Source organism: Dicentrarchus labrax, unplaced genomic scaffold (assembly GCF_905237075.1).
Source record: "Dicentrarchus labrax unplaced genomic scaffold, dlabrax2021, whole genome shotgun sequence".
Classification (NCBI taxonomy): domain Eukaryota; kingdom Metazoa; phylum Chordata; class Actinopteri; family Moronidae; genus Dicentrarchus; species Dicentrarchus labrax.
The window spans coordinates 5129194-5148089 of record NW_026136704.1 but is presented as its reverse complement, the minus strand read 5'-3'; the positions used below and the strand labels follow the sequence as shown (position 1 = coordinate 5148089).

Sequence of the window (18896 nt, the reverse complement as noted above, 5' to 3'; positions counted from 1 at the left end):
AAGAGATTACAGCTAAGAGATCTCTGCATTCAACACAAAAATGTTCAGACTGCCTCTTTTTAAAAAAAAAAACTCCAAAGGAGGGCTGCAAGTTGTTTTAGCTGGAGGAAGTGACCATTCATTAAAAAAGCCAGAGAAATTTCCCCTCTCTTTCACTGTTGTTAGATTTGTATCAAGGCAAAACCCTCGCAGCAGAACTCAAGCTTTACAACTCCTTTCCCCTCCGTCTGTAGGGCCGGCTGCTCCGCTCCTCCCTCTCCAGACTGCTGGGAATCCTGACCTCACAGCGCCACACGGAGGACAACTGTGGTACTCGAACACAGGGCCTGCCACCAAGCTTTAATGTAGATTCCATGACTTTGGCTTTGTAGTAATTGTAGACTTCCATGACCCACTACTCATATATTCTCCCTGCTTTATGAATGATTTTCTGAATAGTGCTTTTTAGCTGAGAACTATCTAATGTTTTAGAAGAATAAAGAGTTCTCGGAATGTTTATTTCAGCGTTTTCCAGGGACAAAATTGTCAACTACTGATATTTCCTGATTATCTCCAAATTCTTTGACTGTTCCTGTTTATTTCTAGCTTCCCGCCGAGACACGGAAGCATGGCACAAATGTCAGCGGATAAAGCAAAGGAAGCTGTCACTGATAAAATGTGTGAACTACATGTCAGGGGTGAGCCTCAGCATGAGCACGCTCATGTTTCTGTGTGTGTACAGATGCACATAAGACATGGTCAAGGTCAAAAAGAGGGGGGCACTGATAATAGTGCTCCTTGTGTAAGCCCTGACCCTTGGACGACATTTGGCTGCAACCAACCAGTACTTTCATTAATCTGTTTGATAAACCATTAGTTGTTTGGTCCAGAAAATGTTGATCAGTGTTTCCCAAAGCCCAAGGTGACAGCCTAACATGTCTTGTTTTGTCCACAAGCCAAAGACATTCAGTTTACTGTCAGAGGACTAAAAAAACCCAGAAAATATTCACATTTGAGAAGCTGATATCAGATAATGTGGACATGTTTTTGCTTTTTAAATGACTCAAAACAAGCGATTGAATATCAAAATAGTTGCTGATTAATGTAATGGTTCACAACTAATCTATTAATCCACTAATTGTTGCAGCTCTAGGCTATACAGAGGCAACACAAAACTCTCTCCTGCATATGTTTTGCACTTTCACTCTTAACTGTCACTTCAATGGTTGGAAGTAGAATAGAGATGAAAATCATTATTTATTATTTCAACAATATCACTAAAACAATTTTTTCCAGATGTGGAAATCTGATTATGGAACTATGGATGCATTGAATATACTGTCTAGAATTGGACACTAAAATATATATTCCCTAATCTGGCTGAAAACTATAATCACCTTGGAATGTCACTTCTAGGTGGGATATTCATTTGTCAACCATCAGGTTTTTCCTATATAATGTATAGCATGGTGGCTACTCCTCTAATTTGGTTGTTATGGCCTTAAAACAGCAATTAAAGTTTTCCTTTCTTTTTTTCCACTTAACGGTACTATCCTAACTCTGTATTTCTGCAAACTCTTCACTATGTGACCGATGTGTACTTGTGGGTTATTCATGCTCCTTGTTCTGTTTTATTTACTTTATTTTATATAAAACTTTAGCATACGACTTTTATCAACTGTAGTAGTATACTGTAGTATTTGGCCGTCCTCAGCAGATAGGGTTTCAATTTCTTTCAGTCTCAACTTTTGAACCAACATGGACAAAAGTTCTCAAAGTGCTGAGGAAAAAAATCTACTTGCAATTTCGTGACAACTCTATCTGCAGGTGAAGATCATATAATATGAAAGAAAGCTCCAGAAAAGCAAGTAAATGAATTGTTTTGTCAACTACTATTTCTCAGAATCTCAGTTTTAGTATTTTACAGACATTTACTGTACTTTACTGTATCACTATTGGATCACCATATCTATATAGTGTAGAAAAAGTGTATGGATAGAAAGACCTCTTGATAGTTGAGGTAGGGGATATTTTAAGCAACTTTGACAACATTTCATTTGTTAGAGTCAGGAAGTGAGGAACACCTGATGAAAACAAAACATGTTTTTAAAGTCATTGTTAGAACTGTAACGGTATTATCAAGAACTCCTTTCTGTACTCTGTATCAGCAGGTACCCAAAGGTAAGTACTTGTATTTGGTCTGAAGAAAAGTGAATCCCTAATAGATAGACAGACAGACATGGAGACACAGATATCAGCAACTACAATGGGATGTAGTAGAAAGAAAAGTAAAGTAGAGTAAAAAAAGTTAAAATGAAAAAGCAAAGTTAAAATTAAAAAACATGGTGAACATGTGGGCCTGTGGTGGCTTTATGAATGCTGGTTAGCTCAGTCTCAGGCTGGACACTGATCCAAGGCAGACAGCTCATCATGATGACTGAAATCTGGACAAGTCATCTATCTCACTGTTTCATACTGTTTACACGTTTTTGAAATGAACATGCTTTAGCTGGCTCTGTTAAATCCATCCGCTATCTGCGTGAAGCTGAGGTTTCGACATCTCTGACTGTAACTGTTTAACTTACAGTAACCATACTGTCAAAAACAGGGTCACAGTGAGGTCGTGTACATACGTGTCACACACCAGCAGTTATGAGGTAATGTTTCCTTGGCATCGACCTCTGCAGAGCGTTGGTGTTTTTCACCACAGGACGATGACTGATGAAGGGGGAGCGCTGGGGGGAGGAGGGGAGGTGGAGGCGAGATAAAACAAAAGTCCAAACCCAAATAAGCAAGCCGTCAGCCTCTAATAGCAGAAAGGAAGTGCCCCTTTATCAACAAGTGAATTAACAGTTTCCCGTCACACCTTGTTTTTTGCCTCCCCCCCTTCTCTCTGAACCAGCGCCAGGGCGCAGATGGCCCCCGCAATCGGACCACCAAGGCTTCTGCTCGGTGAGGAAACAAATCTGTTGCGCTGACTAATAGCCTCGTGTTGATGTTTTATGGTTGGGAAGTGTATGGCCGGTGCTGTGTATACACGCGAAAGGCGCCCATGCATGTTCAAAAAATGCAAACCGAGTCATAACTGTCACGAGAGTGTCGCAGGAAAGGAGAAAGCAGAGACGTTCAACAGTATTTCATGTTGAAAGGAGAAAAACTGACTCCTAATCAGCAGATAAAAGAGTGCTCTCCGCCTACCGCACTAGAGGACAAAGTACAGACTTTCGCAGAGAAATATGAACGCAGATCAAATGGAAAAATCAAAGATGGTTTTTAGATTATTATGATCGAGTTGTTTTTGGAGTGCTCAGAACCTGTTTGCACCGCGCACTGCTGTATTATACAGTACTGTGGCTGGATCTGAAAAACATCTGAATAATAAAACTGTACAGTGGCTGCCATATGCCTGGTATAGCCTCAATAACCTCTGCCCTGCGCACAGAAACTGCACTTACTAATCAAGCCTTGTATGCGCTGGGCCGCAGACAAACCGCGCTTTACAGCGTGGGACGCTCACATTATGGGTCATCACCTCAAATGACAATACATTGATCACACAGAGGAAAGGCTTTGGGGAAAAAAGTGGGGGCGGAGGGGGAGAAAATGTACTGTATACAGGGACATAAATAGCCATCCCAGATTTTAACAGTGACAAGAAGACGGCCAATTGCAGCCTCTATTTTTAGGCGTGCTGGCGGGCCTGGGCTGGCAGCTTTGAGAAGGATGTGTACTTTTCTACAGTTCCTTCCCAAAAATCAACGCTGTCCTCGCTGGCGACAATCACAGAGCAGCTGTTGTGGCTAGGTGGCCCGGCCCAAGCTTGCCTCACCCTGCTGCTTTCTGCCAGCCTAAGAAAACCGCCTTCACTGCCCAAAATTCACACCCGCTGCGCAAAAACAGGCGGAAGGCAGACACAAAAGCAAATGTGACTCAATGTGTTTGCATCCGGTGAAAACTGCGCAAATTATGGAGTTCTTATCAACGCTGGTGGCAGCGGTAGTGGTGGAAGGGGCTGGATTTCTAAATTTACATGTGGCAGGATGCCTTGAAACCAATTTATCATCAAAATAACAGACACACAGAGACCTACATGACGTTGCCCTTCAGAGATCTCACTGGTGAACTGATAATGACCTACTGTGATATGCACTTTTTGGTACTTTTGCACCATATAAATATATGCTTGCTTTTGAGGGTGAGGATCATCTTGTTTCGGCACAAGAGCTTGTCTGACAAATCAAATTTATCATAGACTTAATTTTCAACACCCTGAGAAGCCCCAAAAATGCAGCGTGCAGCGAATAAAATTGCATAGTGTGTGACCTGGTGAAGGCACAGCTGCTGGGACCACACCATAAAAAAAGAGCACTACAAAAAGGGCAATTTAAGAGTCCTAGCTTTTCGATTTTATCAAATTATTTTATTTTATCTATCAAATCTGTTTGCATAAAGTTTCAAGATGACTGTTTTTCTTTGAGCTGACGAGGAACAAACTTGAAAAGTAGAGAGATTGCTGATTCATTCATTCAGAAATCAGAAAACACATTTTTCATTATTTTGTTAAATTGGTTAAACACACAGTGGTCTGCAGAATAATGCCATACTAACACTGATATATAACTTTTTAAAGTTCTTTACTACTGGTTGAAAGTCTTATGTGTTAAGAAAACTGAGTATTGAATCATGCTTCTTGCTACGATTAATGCTGTGGTATTTTTGATTTACTGATTTCATAGTCAACAGCTCTCAGCTGGAGTAAATCAGACTGTGGAATAAGAGTTTTAGACTAAACCGATAACCAAAGTGTCTTGTAACTTTTCATTTTTAAAGATTTACTTTCGGTCAAACAGCTTAACCACAGACTGGATAAGGAGTGTTGTTACACTTAGATTTACTGGACTTCAGACGGATCACTTCACTAGTATTAAGGCAAATTACCCTTAATTGCACAAATTAAGTTATTAGAGCCTTTTTTTAAGAGGGCAGAGCTTCAATGTAATGTATTAACTGATTTGCTGTTAAGTGCAGCAGTAGTGTAACATTACTGCTGCAGGTATGTGACAAATAAGCAATCGGGCAACCTCACAGAAGACTGGACTACTGGCCTTGGCAGAGGTCTGCACTCTATGATTGCCTTTCTAGTTATTCATGGTTTAATGTAAGATATGACACAAACACTTTTTTCAGAGTGACTGAGAATAGGGCAATAATATATCAGTCACTTACTTCTGATGTCATCCATGTCACATATTTCACATCAAGCTGAAAATGGTGTGCATGGTATGTATTATATGTGTGTTCATTTTATTTTGGAGGGGTGAGGGCATAAAGAGGTGCCATACTTTATAAAGGTCTGCTCTAGATTGCACATTGCTCTGCTGGTTTGTACAATTATTTGCAGTGTGGGTTAAAAGGAGCAGGTGCTTCCAGAAACATGTCTGATGTGATCATCAGAGCACAGACACACCCCACACAAAAAATAAGAGGTCACTGTAACATACCGAACTTCAAAAGTGCTAGATACTACCATATGAATGAGATCGTAACACTGACTCACAGCTCGCACAGTGAGGTGCTTTGTGTTTATCAGAAAGTGAGCTAGTGTAGCGTATGGTATGGATTAACACCTTGATAAAAGCAGTGTGAAACCTGAATTCAATTTCCTGTGGACTATATTATGCACTGTAAAATATTAGAGTTATGAAAACCTTCAATTTTCTCCCCAAGAGTCGAGTAAACTTCACTGCAGCTCGACTCTAATCTTTCATTCTGACCTGCTCCTTTTTTTTGTACTTTACCATAAAACAATGACCAGTTTGTAGATAGTTTATCTTCTTCAAATGTCACACACACACACACACACACACACACACACACACACACACACACACACACACACACACTCAATAAGGTATCACTGTGAGGACTAATTGTTGACAGGTGGTCCTAATGCTCTCCTTTGAAACAAAAGTGTGATTTACGACCACGCTCCCAGAGACCCTGGCTTTCAGCGCTGCTACTACAAACTTATCTTTCGCTCCCTCTGTCTGCCGCTGCCCCTCCTTCATTCCCCCGTCCTATCTCTCCTTCATTTTTCTCAATTGCACCTCATTACTTTGCTCGCTCACTTTCACCTCCTACCCCACCTTTGATGTTTCTGTCCCTCTCTGTCTCTCATCGCAGCGGAGCAGTGACTCTCCAAAGTCAGACATCCTTTTAATGTTTGATGGCCTATTTTTCACAGTGTGGAGGAATGTGTGTGTGTGTGTGTGTGTGTGTGTGTGTGTGTGTTTTGGTGTAGGGGTTACAGAGGGGTCTGGGTCTAGACGAGGAAGACAGGAAGGAGAGAGGAAGCGAGGGCGCCGTCTTTCGAGAGTGTGTATGTGTGTGCGTGTACGTGACTGGGGGTGCAGTGCGAGTTCTGGGGCGGGCAGATAAGAACATTACTTGACCCTGACCTTTTGGTCCCAGCGTCTTCTGTCACCTATTCTGCCCCATATGAAGACTGGAAGAGTACTTAAAGAATAGAGCCTGGGAACAGCTTAGGAGAAAGCACATTGTGGCTATAAAAATGCACTTGTAAAGGATAAACGATATGGCAAAAACTATGTGTAATCTTATAAAAATGAATTATTAGTTAGATTGTATGAGGTACTACTCTATACTCAGTATGTTTCGTGCAGTAGACAGGGGTCAGCGTGCACCCCAGTTTGGAGAAGAATACAGAAGTAGAAAAACTTCTGCCACAAATAGTATGAATCAAAATTTTACCAAACATACCAACAGTTAAATTGTGTGCAAAAAATATAGCAACAATATCCACTTTAATATAGTTAACAGTGTTAAATAGCATCCACTTGCATTGCCCTTAATGAGAAGCATGTTGCACTTAGTAACATAATGTTTCTGTCAGTTATGGTATCTGACATTACCGGATCTTGGGAGACTAAATCCATCAACAATCCACTGAGAATTGGAAAAGAAGCAGCGACAACAGCTGGGATGAACTATGAGAACAGTATGCTGACATTTGTAAAAACATAACATGGGGCAGCCTGGTAGCTCAACTGGTAGACCTACCAGGCTGCTACCAGAGCTTATGTGCTTTGTTGATCTGACTGGTTGAAGTTCACCTGTGCTAGACAGTGACAGACAGATGGTTCATCCAATCACCTGCTGAGTATTTTTTCAAAGTACCTGCCCTTTTCCAAACAGTTTTGCTTACTTCCTAGATGGTTCAGTGTAACAAACCATCTTGCACAGTCAGAATAGGGGAGCTGATGTTCGGTGGAATATATTCAGCGGCTTCCTACCTGACTTGGATTTTCCACTTTTTATACTAAAAAACGCCATTTCATCCTCAATTCGGAAGGGTTAAAGCCCTGCTTACCTCTCCAGTAAGCTGAAAACCATCTAGTGCATGATGAGCGCATAAAAAAGGTTGTAAAATACATTCTACAATATTATGTAAAATTACCCACTGGTCAATTCCCAGTCATTTGGTTCTCTGAAGTGTTTATCAAGTTCTTGACCTCACCCTGGCTGTAGTTCACCTACTAAAGCTCAGGGATATTCCTGGAAACCCATGACTAATGAGAACTGTGATATTTTACTCTGAGTAACACCTCTGGGGTCAGGCAGTGCAGCTGACACAAAGTGTGTGTTTATCAGTGTGTATCTATGTCAGCTAGGGACACACAGACAGTGTGAGCAGCCCACACTGGTGTTTGACAAACAAGAGAGACAAGGTTGTGGCAGACAGATCAGAGTCCCTGGAAAAGAGCTACTGAGATGACCAGTCACTGGAAACACACACACACACACACACACACACACACACACACACACACACACACACACACACACACACACACACACACACACACGGACTGGAGCAATCTCTAGCCTGAAGCAACTTAATACTTTACTTCTAATCTTGAAACTCTGAGGCTCTACAGAGACTTTTAGCCTCCTTTAGCTTTTTGTTTTGGTTTGACAGTCATTCACTGTATGCTTCAGCTCACATCAACTTCCGCAGGGCAGCTATTCCTAACAAAACAGCTGTGATAAACATCTGACAGATAAAGAGCCAGATTCTTTTTCTCAGCAGTTGGTAGAGACTAAAACTGAGCTAAAAGGAGAGTATATATTGGACTTTATTCATCAGGTGGCAGAAATACGACTCTAAATGGATGTTAATGTTGACTTGTGTCTGTTGGATGTGTAAACTTTTTTTGTTGATGATTAAGTCAACTAGGTTATTAAATTCAGAAGGGCAATAATTATTCAGTTCAGGTCAGTCAATTGACAGAAAATCAATTGACAATTATTTAGATAATTATGAAAAATGTATGCTTGTTTGATGGCAGAGACCGAATAACTGATTTTTATCTGTAATGAAAGTAATGGTTAATTGCAACCCTACTGCAAACTACTGCATACATATTTTGTATCTCCGGCCCAAATAAAGGTACAGAACATTTCATCACATTACATACATTGATGGTTGATGACCACTGATGCCAGTAATATCAAGCCCGAAAATCCAACAAAAAGCAGTAAAAGGCTACCTGACCAGTCCAAAGTACAACTGAATATGTCAATAAATAATGCAGTTACTTAAATAAACTAAATGTAGTGAGAAAATAAAGAGAAAAGTGAAATTAGCATTCTGGCTAACTTCCTGTCCGTTCTTGCAGTGAACAGTCCCCTCCCTCCTCCCCACGTCACCACACTGATAATCTACTTCCTGCCCTTCAGGACCGCCTCTTTGTGGAGTTCGGTCTGCTGAGTGGATGAAGTGAGAACGGGATACCAGAGTATTTTTATTTATTTAATGTACTCTATTTACTGAACACTGAATGTAGAGCTATTTAACACTTATCTGAACAAAAAAGTATAGCTTGCAGCAACTTTAAACTTTTCTCCTAAGCTCTAATCAGATGGCAAAATAAATTAAAATATAGTTGGCAGTGGCCGATATGATGTTTTTAAAAGAGATATCATGATTATTTATCATCAGAGGACCTGAATGTCACCAGGGTATTTGGTCGAATTCATAACATCCAATAATATGTAACCCTAACCCTGTGAACTCTGGATCCTGCAAACAAACAACAACATCAGTAAGACCCTCACTTCCCATCCCTCCCAGCTCCTCACCGTGCAGCGGAGACCCCGAGGGGCTGCTGGACAGGCCAGGTATGGGGCTACAGCGGCCCCCGATGCCTCCTCCCCCGCCCAGAATGCAGCCACCTCCTCCGATGCCTCCTCCGCCAGCTCCACCTCCTAACGCAGCCGCCCTGTTCAGCTCCTGCTCGATCTCCTCCAGGCCGGCACTCTTTTGGAAGCGAGACATCCGGTTGACCACCCTCGGGGACATGTGTGTGCGGGCGCAGGGTGCGCCACCGTAGGGGTTGACGGGAAATACGTGGGTGGTGCCGCGGAGGGTGCTGATGGCTACCCAGCGACTGTCCTGGCTGAAACACATGTCCTGGACCTGGAAAGAGGGTGGGGACAGTAGGAGGATGAGACAGAGAATGTGCCAAACAGATATTCCATTTTTACCAGGCCCATGAATATTTCAAATAAGCAACACATCATTTCATTTCACAAATGTTGGCATTTCTGAAAATTAAGCTAACCAAAAAGTTCTTAAACAGTTTTTAAATCTTGAAAGAAGATGTTGGTCTGAGCAGGTCAAAACACAAGTGAAAAGAATTTCCTGAAAATGTGGAGGGAGCTTCTGGATGTGCCACCTATAGTTTTTGCCTGAATTGCCCTTGTGGTCAAGTTGCGAGTCTTATACTGAGTTAACATGGTAAAGGTCGGATCCCGGAACTGATTTAGAGATAATTGCAGGTGACGGGTCTGTTATACAGCTGTGCTTTGCAGGTGTGTGTTTTATCTTCTTCGCTCTGCATATAGGCATATTTTAGGCAGTAAAAATTAGTGTATTTTTTTATCCCCAATTGTCAGAGATAATTTTGCATACTGCAAACGGAAAAAATAAAATGTGAATTCAACTGTGTTTTAAATAAATCAGTGACATCAGAATGAGCTGCACCGTATCACTTTTCTTACCTTAGATAAGCTTTTAAAAACTAAAGGCTTGTATCTAAAAAAAAACAAAATAAATAAAAGACAATAAAATATAGAATAGATGAAACAGAGAACAATTCTGCAATAACTATTAATAAATGCAATATTTGATTACTCTATAACAGCAAACAAAACCTGCTTCTGAACTTGACGCTCAGTGAACTCACCACAGGTTATCACTCCTCTCTCTTTTGATAAGACATTTACAGCTTACATTTGGCTGCATTTACCAGTATTGGCAGGGTCTGGTTTTATCAGTTGGATCAACCCCATATCCATAGCTCTACCTGCTCCACTGTAAGCTACAAAATGATGCTGTTCAGAATTTGAGGCCCAGACTCAGTCCAGGAGCTGACAGCATAATGAGCTGCTGTCTTACTTAATCAGGCCCTGATTACACACAGACTGTGGCCACAAATTCAATGAAAACTGCAGCGCACATTAGTGTTGTGCCATTTTCTTACGTTCTTAGTAAATCTGGTTCAGTGTGAACAAGCTGCAGGATGCTGAAATAGTACTTACAATATAGGATTTGACTCTCTGGAACACCTATGATAATGTAAATATTATATTTTCTTTCAAGAAGTGCAATTATATGCATAGTTTTGCTAACAATTTCTATTGTTAGAATGTTGCTGTTTGTAATTATTAAACGTATGACTCTAAAAGTATATGTGTAACATTTAGGAGGATCTATTGGCAGAAATGGAATATGATATTTAGAGGTATGTTTTGATTAGTGTATAATCACCCGATAATAAGAATCTTTGTGGGTCCTCTTTTACAGACTCCCCAATGTGTTACGCAATGTTTCTACAGCAGACCAGAATGGACAAACCAAACAATGGCTCTAGATAGGGGCTTTCGCAAGGCCGCCGTAGTTTCTCCTTTGCACTCGGTTGAGTCAAGGGGTTTTAGTTTGTAGCCATATGCAATCTCACCGCTAGATAATAATAATGCTTATTTATTTAGGGAAATAAATAATTGATTCATAATTATTTAATTTTGTCACTAAATACGTTTTAAGACAGTGAATCGGGATAATCGTGAATATACTCACAGCTCATGGCTTGATTTGAAGAAGCTGTCTAGGTCGCTAATTTCCTGATTTATTTTGAACTGCCACAAGTGAGAACTTGCATCTCTCCAGTCGTTCTAAAATCCTAAACTTGTCATCATGGCTGAAGTCTCGGCTCACCCGTTCTATCCCCCACAAAAGAAGTTAAACCAGATGTGTGGAAATACTACAGATTCCAAAGTAAAGAACGAAAGAGCCTGCATCTGTGATGCAATAAAAAAATTTGGTTTCTTAGAGATCCAGTGTGTAGGCTTTAATGGCATCTAGCGATTTACTCACTGATTGCAACAACCCTCACCTCACCCTCCCATTCCAAGCACGTAGGAGAAACTATGGTGGGTGCAAAACTTCCAAAAAATGCAAAAGGCCCTATCAAGATAGCTTGGTCTGACCAAACCTCTGCTTTGCCTCTGTGGAAACATGGCAGACTCCGTAAAAGAGGATCCTCTTCCTCTGCAGTTGAACGGCTCATTCTAAGGTAATGAAAACACAATCATTCTCATTTTCAGGTGATTATACACTAATGAAAACATACTGCCAATAGGCCATTAACAAAATGTAAGGTGCCATTTTAATTGATGATTATATGGATTATTTCGTGAATCGCAATTATATTATTGACCGGGGTAACTGTTACATTGAATTTTCATATCGTCCCGTGCCTAAAAAGAAATGGCAACAAACTCCAGTCTGCCACAAAATTAGCGTGACTAGGACTAAGTGTTTACCACACATATAAACAAATCCGTCCGAGGAGCTTGACAAAAGTCGACCAGAGTGAGAGGATTACACAATAACTTTTGGCAAAGGTGCAAATGTGATATGAGCTGAAAAAAACAAAAGACTTGATGGCGTCCTTTGTTAGTCCTCCTCCTCAAACAGTGACCGACTCTCAGGGAGCAGACACTTGAGAAGATAGGATCTCTCTGAGCATGTTAGACATGCAGGAAACCAGACAGATAGGCTTCAAGAGACAATACAAGCAAAGGAGAGTGGGAGAGAGAATCTGAAAAAAGACAAAGCAGTGACAAAGGAGTGACAGACTGATGAGGTGATAGTGTGCCGAAACACCAGCAATCATTCTGCATACTATTAAAAATAGTAGGCTGGAGAGAGTGGATCGGACTGGAAGAAAATGAAACGAAAGGGTCCCGGAGAAAGTTAAGATGTGGAATGTCAAACTCTTTAGCCAGCAAGTGAGTCAGCCAATCAGCGAGACAGCTCCGTACCTGCAGGCCTCTCTAATCTTTTGCCAGTTCAGACTAGGTAATTGTCCATAGCAATGACAGGTAATGGGGCATCCTCTGCATACCAGACAGTTTCTGTACTTCACAAAGATGAGTGAAAGAGGAGGCCTGACCTCTGCTTGGGCTGATTAGGGATGACTTGGAGATGAGAAAGGGCTACTTTGTGTTTGTCGTAATTGGTCGTAATAGACCTGTCAGGGCTCCAACTGTAAATGGGTGCCTGGACTCTACTGTCAAATCCATTTTATCAGGCAGGGGATTACCTGAAGGGTTGCTGTGATTGTGTGACAGATATCAAACAGTTGTCAAGCGTTATCTTAAAAAGGTGGAATGTAACTGTATTCGGTCACATGCATGATGCCAGTGCGGAGGTTGCACATTCCACAGGGGCTGGAAAGCTATCCCTCCTGTCTTCATACACGAAGAACTTGATGACATCCTCGGCAGTCAGAAAGATGCCAAGAAGACATGTTTAATGCTTCTGACATTTAAAAAAAAATCTAAACTGCTAAAAAGATTAGGCAGCTCTGTTCACCTAAGAGGAACTGTGAAGGAATGACAAGAATGCAACAAAGATGGACTGACAGATAAGACTGAAGAGAGGACAAACAAACAAATAAAGAAGGTGTCAATGACAAAACAAACTCACAGATACTCCGCTACCACATCCCTGACTTATAAAGACAAACAGTTGACTATTTGCACATCCAGGATTCATCGAATCATGTTTCCTGCCACCTGATCAATGTCAAAAAACATTTGCAAAGCCAGTTTTTAGTATTTTAAATCCAGAATTGTTTGCATCCATGTTTATCAGCTAGCAGTCTTGTTCTTCCCTGCCTTTGTTGGCACAGCATGCATACCGTTGCACAATACCACCACATGTGGATCAGTGGAGTAGTGGAAAACCATTGGCAGGCCTCACACAGATAACCAGTTCTCCATAGCACTACTAGAGGTCCATATATCTCTAAAAACTGTGTCATGTCTTTATAAAATTTTGTTCCACAACAATCCCCCACCTCATGTTATCTTACAGAAAAATGATTCTGATGAGTGAAGTACACAGATGTGACTTATCAGAATTGGTATCGAGTTGGATTGGTGCACGACTAAACTTATCAACACTATATTGGTGGTCAACATAAAGTTTTTTTATTGATTTAATTCAACTGAAATGTTTCATCAGATCAAATACTGTGATTGCAACATTATTCAAAATTAGAGGGAATAATAATTTAATAATAAATTAATAATTTACATCACAATTTTCATTTTCACTGAAGAAAATGGTTGGGGTCTATAACAAACATGTTTTCTTACATCTGTACAACAAGATTTGTAAGTAAGAAAGAGTATTTCTGCAGCACTTTATTACAGTATTTCATTAGAATGCTGTTTGTCACATAGTTTACCTTTAGCAAAAAAAATGCAGCTTCTGCCAGTTGGGTATCGCACTTGGTCATATTGCAATTTCGATAATATTTCGATCAATTGTGCAACCCTAGGCTGCAGGCTTCAGCACTCTTGTTCATTAGTCACTCAGACACAAAACATTGGAAAAAAGCATCCAGGTTGAAAAATGCTGAAGTTTAAGTATTTTAGTACATTAAGTATGTGCATTTACTTGCCAAATAAAATGAGTTTTCCCAATAAAATTCAATGGTTTTAGTACATGAAAACAGACCGCATGTTGCAACATACTGGCATAAAATTGGCTAATGCTAAATTAGTATGTTCACAGGTACACATGTAACCAGGTTACTATGACAAATCAGGTTACTTAGAAAATCAGGCAATGCGTTTTTATGTAATGTAGCAACCTGGTTACTGTAAAACCTCCACAGATAAGCTGCAGGTCCCTAATCAGGTTTCTAACCACCCCTAACCCTTTACTTTAACCATGGCTTACTTAGTTTATTAGTGATACAACATGCTGCTTCTGGAATTTTAACATATACTATATAAGTTCAAAAAGGACATATTATATACGTCTTAGTTTCATTTTTAGTATTGAATATTTAATATATTTATTTTTAATACGAGGATGCATAATTATAAACCCAGTTACCCGTATACATGGCCAAGCAATCAACATTCTCTAGAAGATTTCTGGCTGAGGAAATCAGGTGTCTAATTTACACAAAGTTAAAGTAATCAGGTTCTTGCAGAATGCCAACAGTAGCCTGGTTACTTCAAAACCCAATCACAATCACAGCTGATGGTGCAGGGCTGTAAAGTTCAGCAGTAATGGAGTGTCACGCCTTTAACCTCAGTGACTTGCACTCTCCAGTTTGCCCCGTGGCTCCACTCTCATCTACATTCTGGTCCTCCTTCAGCCCCTTACAGCTGTTATCAGCTGCAGGTCTGTTTACCTGGCCTCGGGTCACTGACAGCCAGCCGCATGTTTGGCCGCTGGAGACAGATAAGGCGTCTCTCCACCCACCTAACTGTAGACTTTATCACTCTCCGCTGTGTGTCTGTGTGTGTGTGAGAGAGTGTGTGGTGATAACCCCTGGCCCAAGCACTAGGCTAAGGCCGGCTTTCAGTGTTTACAACGGCTTGGATCAAAGCAGGCTCAGTGTGCAGCCGGTCAGCGGACCTGCCGTTTGGTCATACATTAACTATAGGCAGGCTGTGAGAATGTGTGTGTGTGACGGTGTGTTTTCCCAGTCAATAATCCTGAACCGAACAAGGCCCGAAGTAGTTTTGTTGAGTAAGCGCTTCTAACGTGCACTGCAGTCTCTGCATGTCGCGGCTGAGAGGGTACAGGAAATTTAAAAGAGGCACAATATATCTTAACTTGGAAGGTGATGACTGAATTAAACATTGATACATTTCATTTATGATTTCTGGAATCAAATTAATTTCCATTGCCCTGCTCATCTCAACAAGGCCCCGATATAAACTTTAAATGTATTGTGGATCGATCGATAGGCATCTGTCTTGTGTGGGTTGCCTGAGTTTTTACAGCTATCATTAAAAAAGTCAACCGATATTACACATAGCCTACGTTGGCAGATCTTTTTGATGTCATTTTTAAATATAGGTTTAATCAAGTTGATTTTTTCAATTAATACCACTTTAAAAAGAATATTTGTCAGTTTTATTTTAAATGGCATTAAATGACCAATGCACAGGATTTGTTTGGCCCAACCCACTTTTGGTTGCTCCACTCTAGCAAGTGCCTCTACTGCAATGGAACCCTACCTATTTTGTTTTCCGGTCTATAAAGGGGGAATTCACATGGGAATTCACATGGGAATTGACTGGGTGAATGATAGAAATCCAAACACTGTGCCAAAAACATATTTATTGATCCTAAACTATATTTTACAAAGTATGTCCCATTGGAAATATGTTAAGTCAAGAGAAAATAGTGGATACTTCTTACTTTACATTTTTTCAACAGGAAAGCATTTTGGTTATATCTGTGTGTAGACTGTTGTGTTTTTAAGGGAGTTAAGCAATTATACATTCCAAGGTTTCCTAATAATAATAATAATAATAATAATGAACAAGGTGGACACAAAGAATGCCATTGTACTTCATGCAACAGTGTTTCCTCCACTTAACCATTATACTGCGTTTATATTATGTCCATATCAGTTATGGATGGTTATCAGTCTAATACATACCTTAATTTCACCAGTGAAAGGTAAATGGTAACATAATGTAATTCAGATATTGTTGCACTGGTTACCTGTAGTTAAATATACTTTAAGAACGGATTACCAACTTTAACGGTGAATCACAAAGACATCTGTTATCCTGTCTGTCTTGATATACAATTTTAACATACACCTGCAAACATCTGACCCACATTGTCTGACTATGACTATCCCTGATTCAGTCCCTTTAGTACACACTGTACTGAGAGATCATGAGTGACTGTTTCTACAGCATCTTAACCACCTTTATAACTGAACTTGTAAGTACTGAAAGTACTTTTCTGTTCGATCGAGGATTGCGGAACCAGTAGGGCCAGAGCCTTACTTTCTTTTGAACATAAAAAAAAATCTAATTTCTTTGTAGAGGCTTTTTTATTAAGTATGTAAAAAATGTATTGGCTTATTGTGTCATGTGACGTAAATCAAACTTTCTCATCCAAATGTTGGCAGCCTGGCGCTGCCATTATCCGCCACTTCGTTAGCTTTAAAGATTTACTGAAAATGAAACACCAATAAATAGCAGTGATACTGCGGAGCTTATTGGCCCCACCAATTTGAAATGCGTTATATGCACACAGTATTTAAAGCAATTTTTCATAGATGGTCTCCTCAAATGCTAGAATTCTATCGGAAGGGAAAGAAAAGTGAGAGAAAGTGAAAGAAGCTCTCCTTCTATAACATTTTCAAGAGAAAGGAGAATGGAGGGGGCGAGAGGAAGAAGATTGGAACATGTAATGATTTGTTCTTGTATTTTTTGTAAAGCAGTAGTTGAATGTTTTTTTTACTTGTCATGGCTGATTTTCCCACAAATTGTCTATGTTTTAAATGCGTGTGTGTGGTTTGGAAGGAAGAAGAACTGTCTACTACTGACAGGAAATAAGGCACGCACTGGGGATAAAGCCCTCTTTAGATAAACATACTTGCTCTATGTCAACTTCTACACGCCTGATTCAATTAGGTGTCAGGAAAACATTTAGCAGTGTGTGAGTGTTTAGCGTGGGAGAGGAGGAGGAAGAAAGACCGTAAATAATGCTGATTAACTGATGAGTTGCTTTAAATCTGGGCCATTTGCCTGCTCTCTGGTTGCTTATGTTTTCTGTGTTAAAATTGCAGCACACACCTGTTGGCAGAGCAAACCACAGTCAATGACCCTTATTCCAAACACTACAAAAATTGGAACTGGAGTATTTCTTGGCATTTGCTCCCTGCATCCCCTTTATTTTGGGCTAGATTCTAATGCTTTTGCTTGGTGTCATAACTTTCTTTATCTCTCGTACAAAGCCTTTTGTTTTATGTGGACGGACCAGCATTGATAATGGTTTATACGTTTAGTTTAACGTACTTCATTTTTTTTTTTTACTTTTTTAGAGCTGATGAAATTTGTGAGGTGAGTGTGTGTGTGTGTGTGTGTGTGTGTGTCTCAGACCTTGGCCTCAGTTTCCCCACGATGCAGGGTGTAGAGGTGGTGAACAGCGCTCTGTGAGGATGCCCATGGGTGGGTGAGGATCTGGAAGACGTGAAAATCGTGGCCCAGGGTGTCAGCAGTCACCAGCAGCATTCCTACAACAAACACACACACAGTCCTCAGCATCACAGTTGGGCAAGTCTGGAAACATTATACGTATCATGATACAGTGGTTAGGATTTATTTTTTGTGATATATTGCGATAATGTAAGCAAGGCGATATGAGGTGATTTTTATAAATCTAATTTTAGAAAAACTAAAGAACACACCACGATATGCATAAAATCTGATTAAAATAAATGTTTACAAATTTCATGCAACCAGAACAGTGTGATCTGCATTTATATTTATCACAGTTCCTGTACTTTCTAACATCCTAGCCCACAGTTTAAGTTTATGACAGTGCTATCTAGCGGTTGGGGGTTTAAATGCAAAAATCAAGAATCGATATAATAATAATAATAATAATAATAATACCACAAAACAAAACATTACCACACTCTAGTGGATCAATATTTTCTTACACCCCTACCTTACAGTAGGAATCACTCACTGAATGGCTTCAACATTGGTTATCATCATCATGATCATGTTTATGTAGTCTACTGGGGTTTTATGTGTAGTTTTTGCTTTGACATTAATGTGCTGTTTGCTTTATTTATATGCTTCTGTATTGTATGCTTCATTTAGTATTTGTAAGCGGCCATATTGTCTACATTAGGTTCTTTTTATTCCTCCACTGCATGCTTTCTATTTTTTTTATTTTTTATTACAGTATGTATTCTGGTGTGGCAACATCAGGCCAGAAACTACAGGTATAAACTTGCTTTTGGTCAACCCTGGTAGAATGTGTTCCAAAAAATAAGCTGAACAATAACATAACTAATGGATAACTGCTGCAATGAGTACAGACTGGAAAATGTGTTCTCAAATCAAAACAAAGATTGAGGAAGCACCCCACCAATTTGATACATGAAGGTCGGTTTACTGGTCTTGCTGACCCTTGATGGCATCATCAGGGTCATTTTGAATTAGGTTTGGGAACTACAAATTCACAGAAAGCCTGTGATACATACATTTATCAGGCAGTGAGGTTTTAATGAAGGAGTGCATTATGGGATAAGTGCTTTTAGGACTGGACTCATTTTATGGACTTAAAGTCAGGATATCACGGCCTCGGGCAATCTTGTGAATCCCGTGCAAAAAAATTTAATCACAGAAACAAAATCACATCAAATAAAGACAATTTTAGATTTCATTATATTTTCTACCAATTATAAGATATACTTGCAACAGTATACAGATATACTTGCAACAGTATACATACTGTCTTCAAATGCCAGCTTCCTTGACTA

General features: G+C 40.0%; 1 protein-coding gene across 4 annotated transcripts in view; it reads right to left on the bottom strand.

Annotated features, from left to right (window-relative positions):
* bcas3 (BCAS3 microtubule associated cell migration factor) overlaps window positions 1-18896 on the bottom strand; it is a 355089-nt gene that overhangs the window by 268564 nt on the left and 67629 nt on the right. For all 4 annotated transcript variants that reach the window (XM_051398073.1, XM_051398074.1, XM_051398076.1 and 1 more), the window contains exons 14-15: window positions 17503-17636; window positions 9142-9478 (exon numbers count right to left, since the gene is read on the bottom strand). In XM_051398073.1, the coding sequence (XP_051254033.1) occupies window positions 9142-9478; window positions 17503-17636 (471 nt within the window). The remainder of the gene's footprint in view (window positions 1-9141; window positions 9479-17502; window positions 17637-18896) is intronic.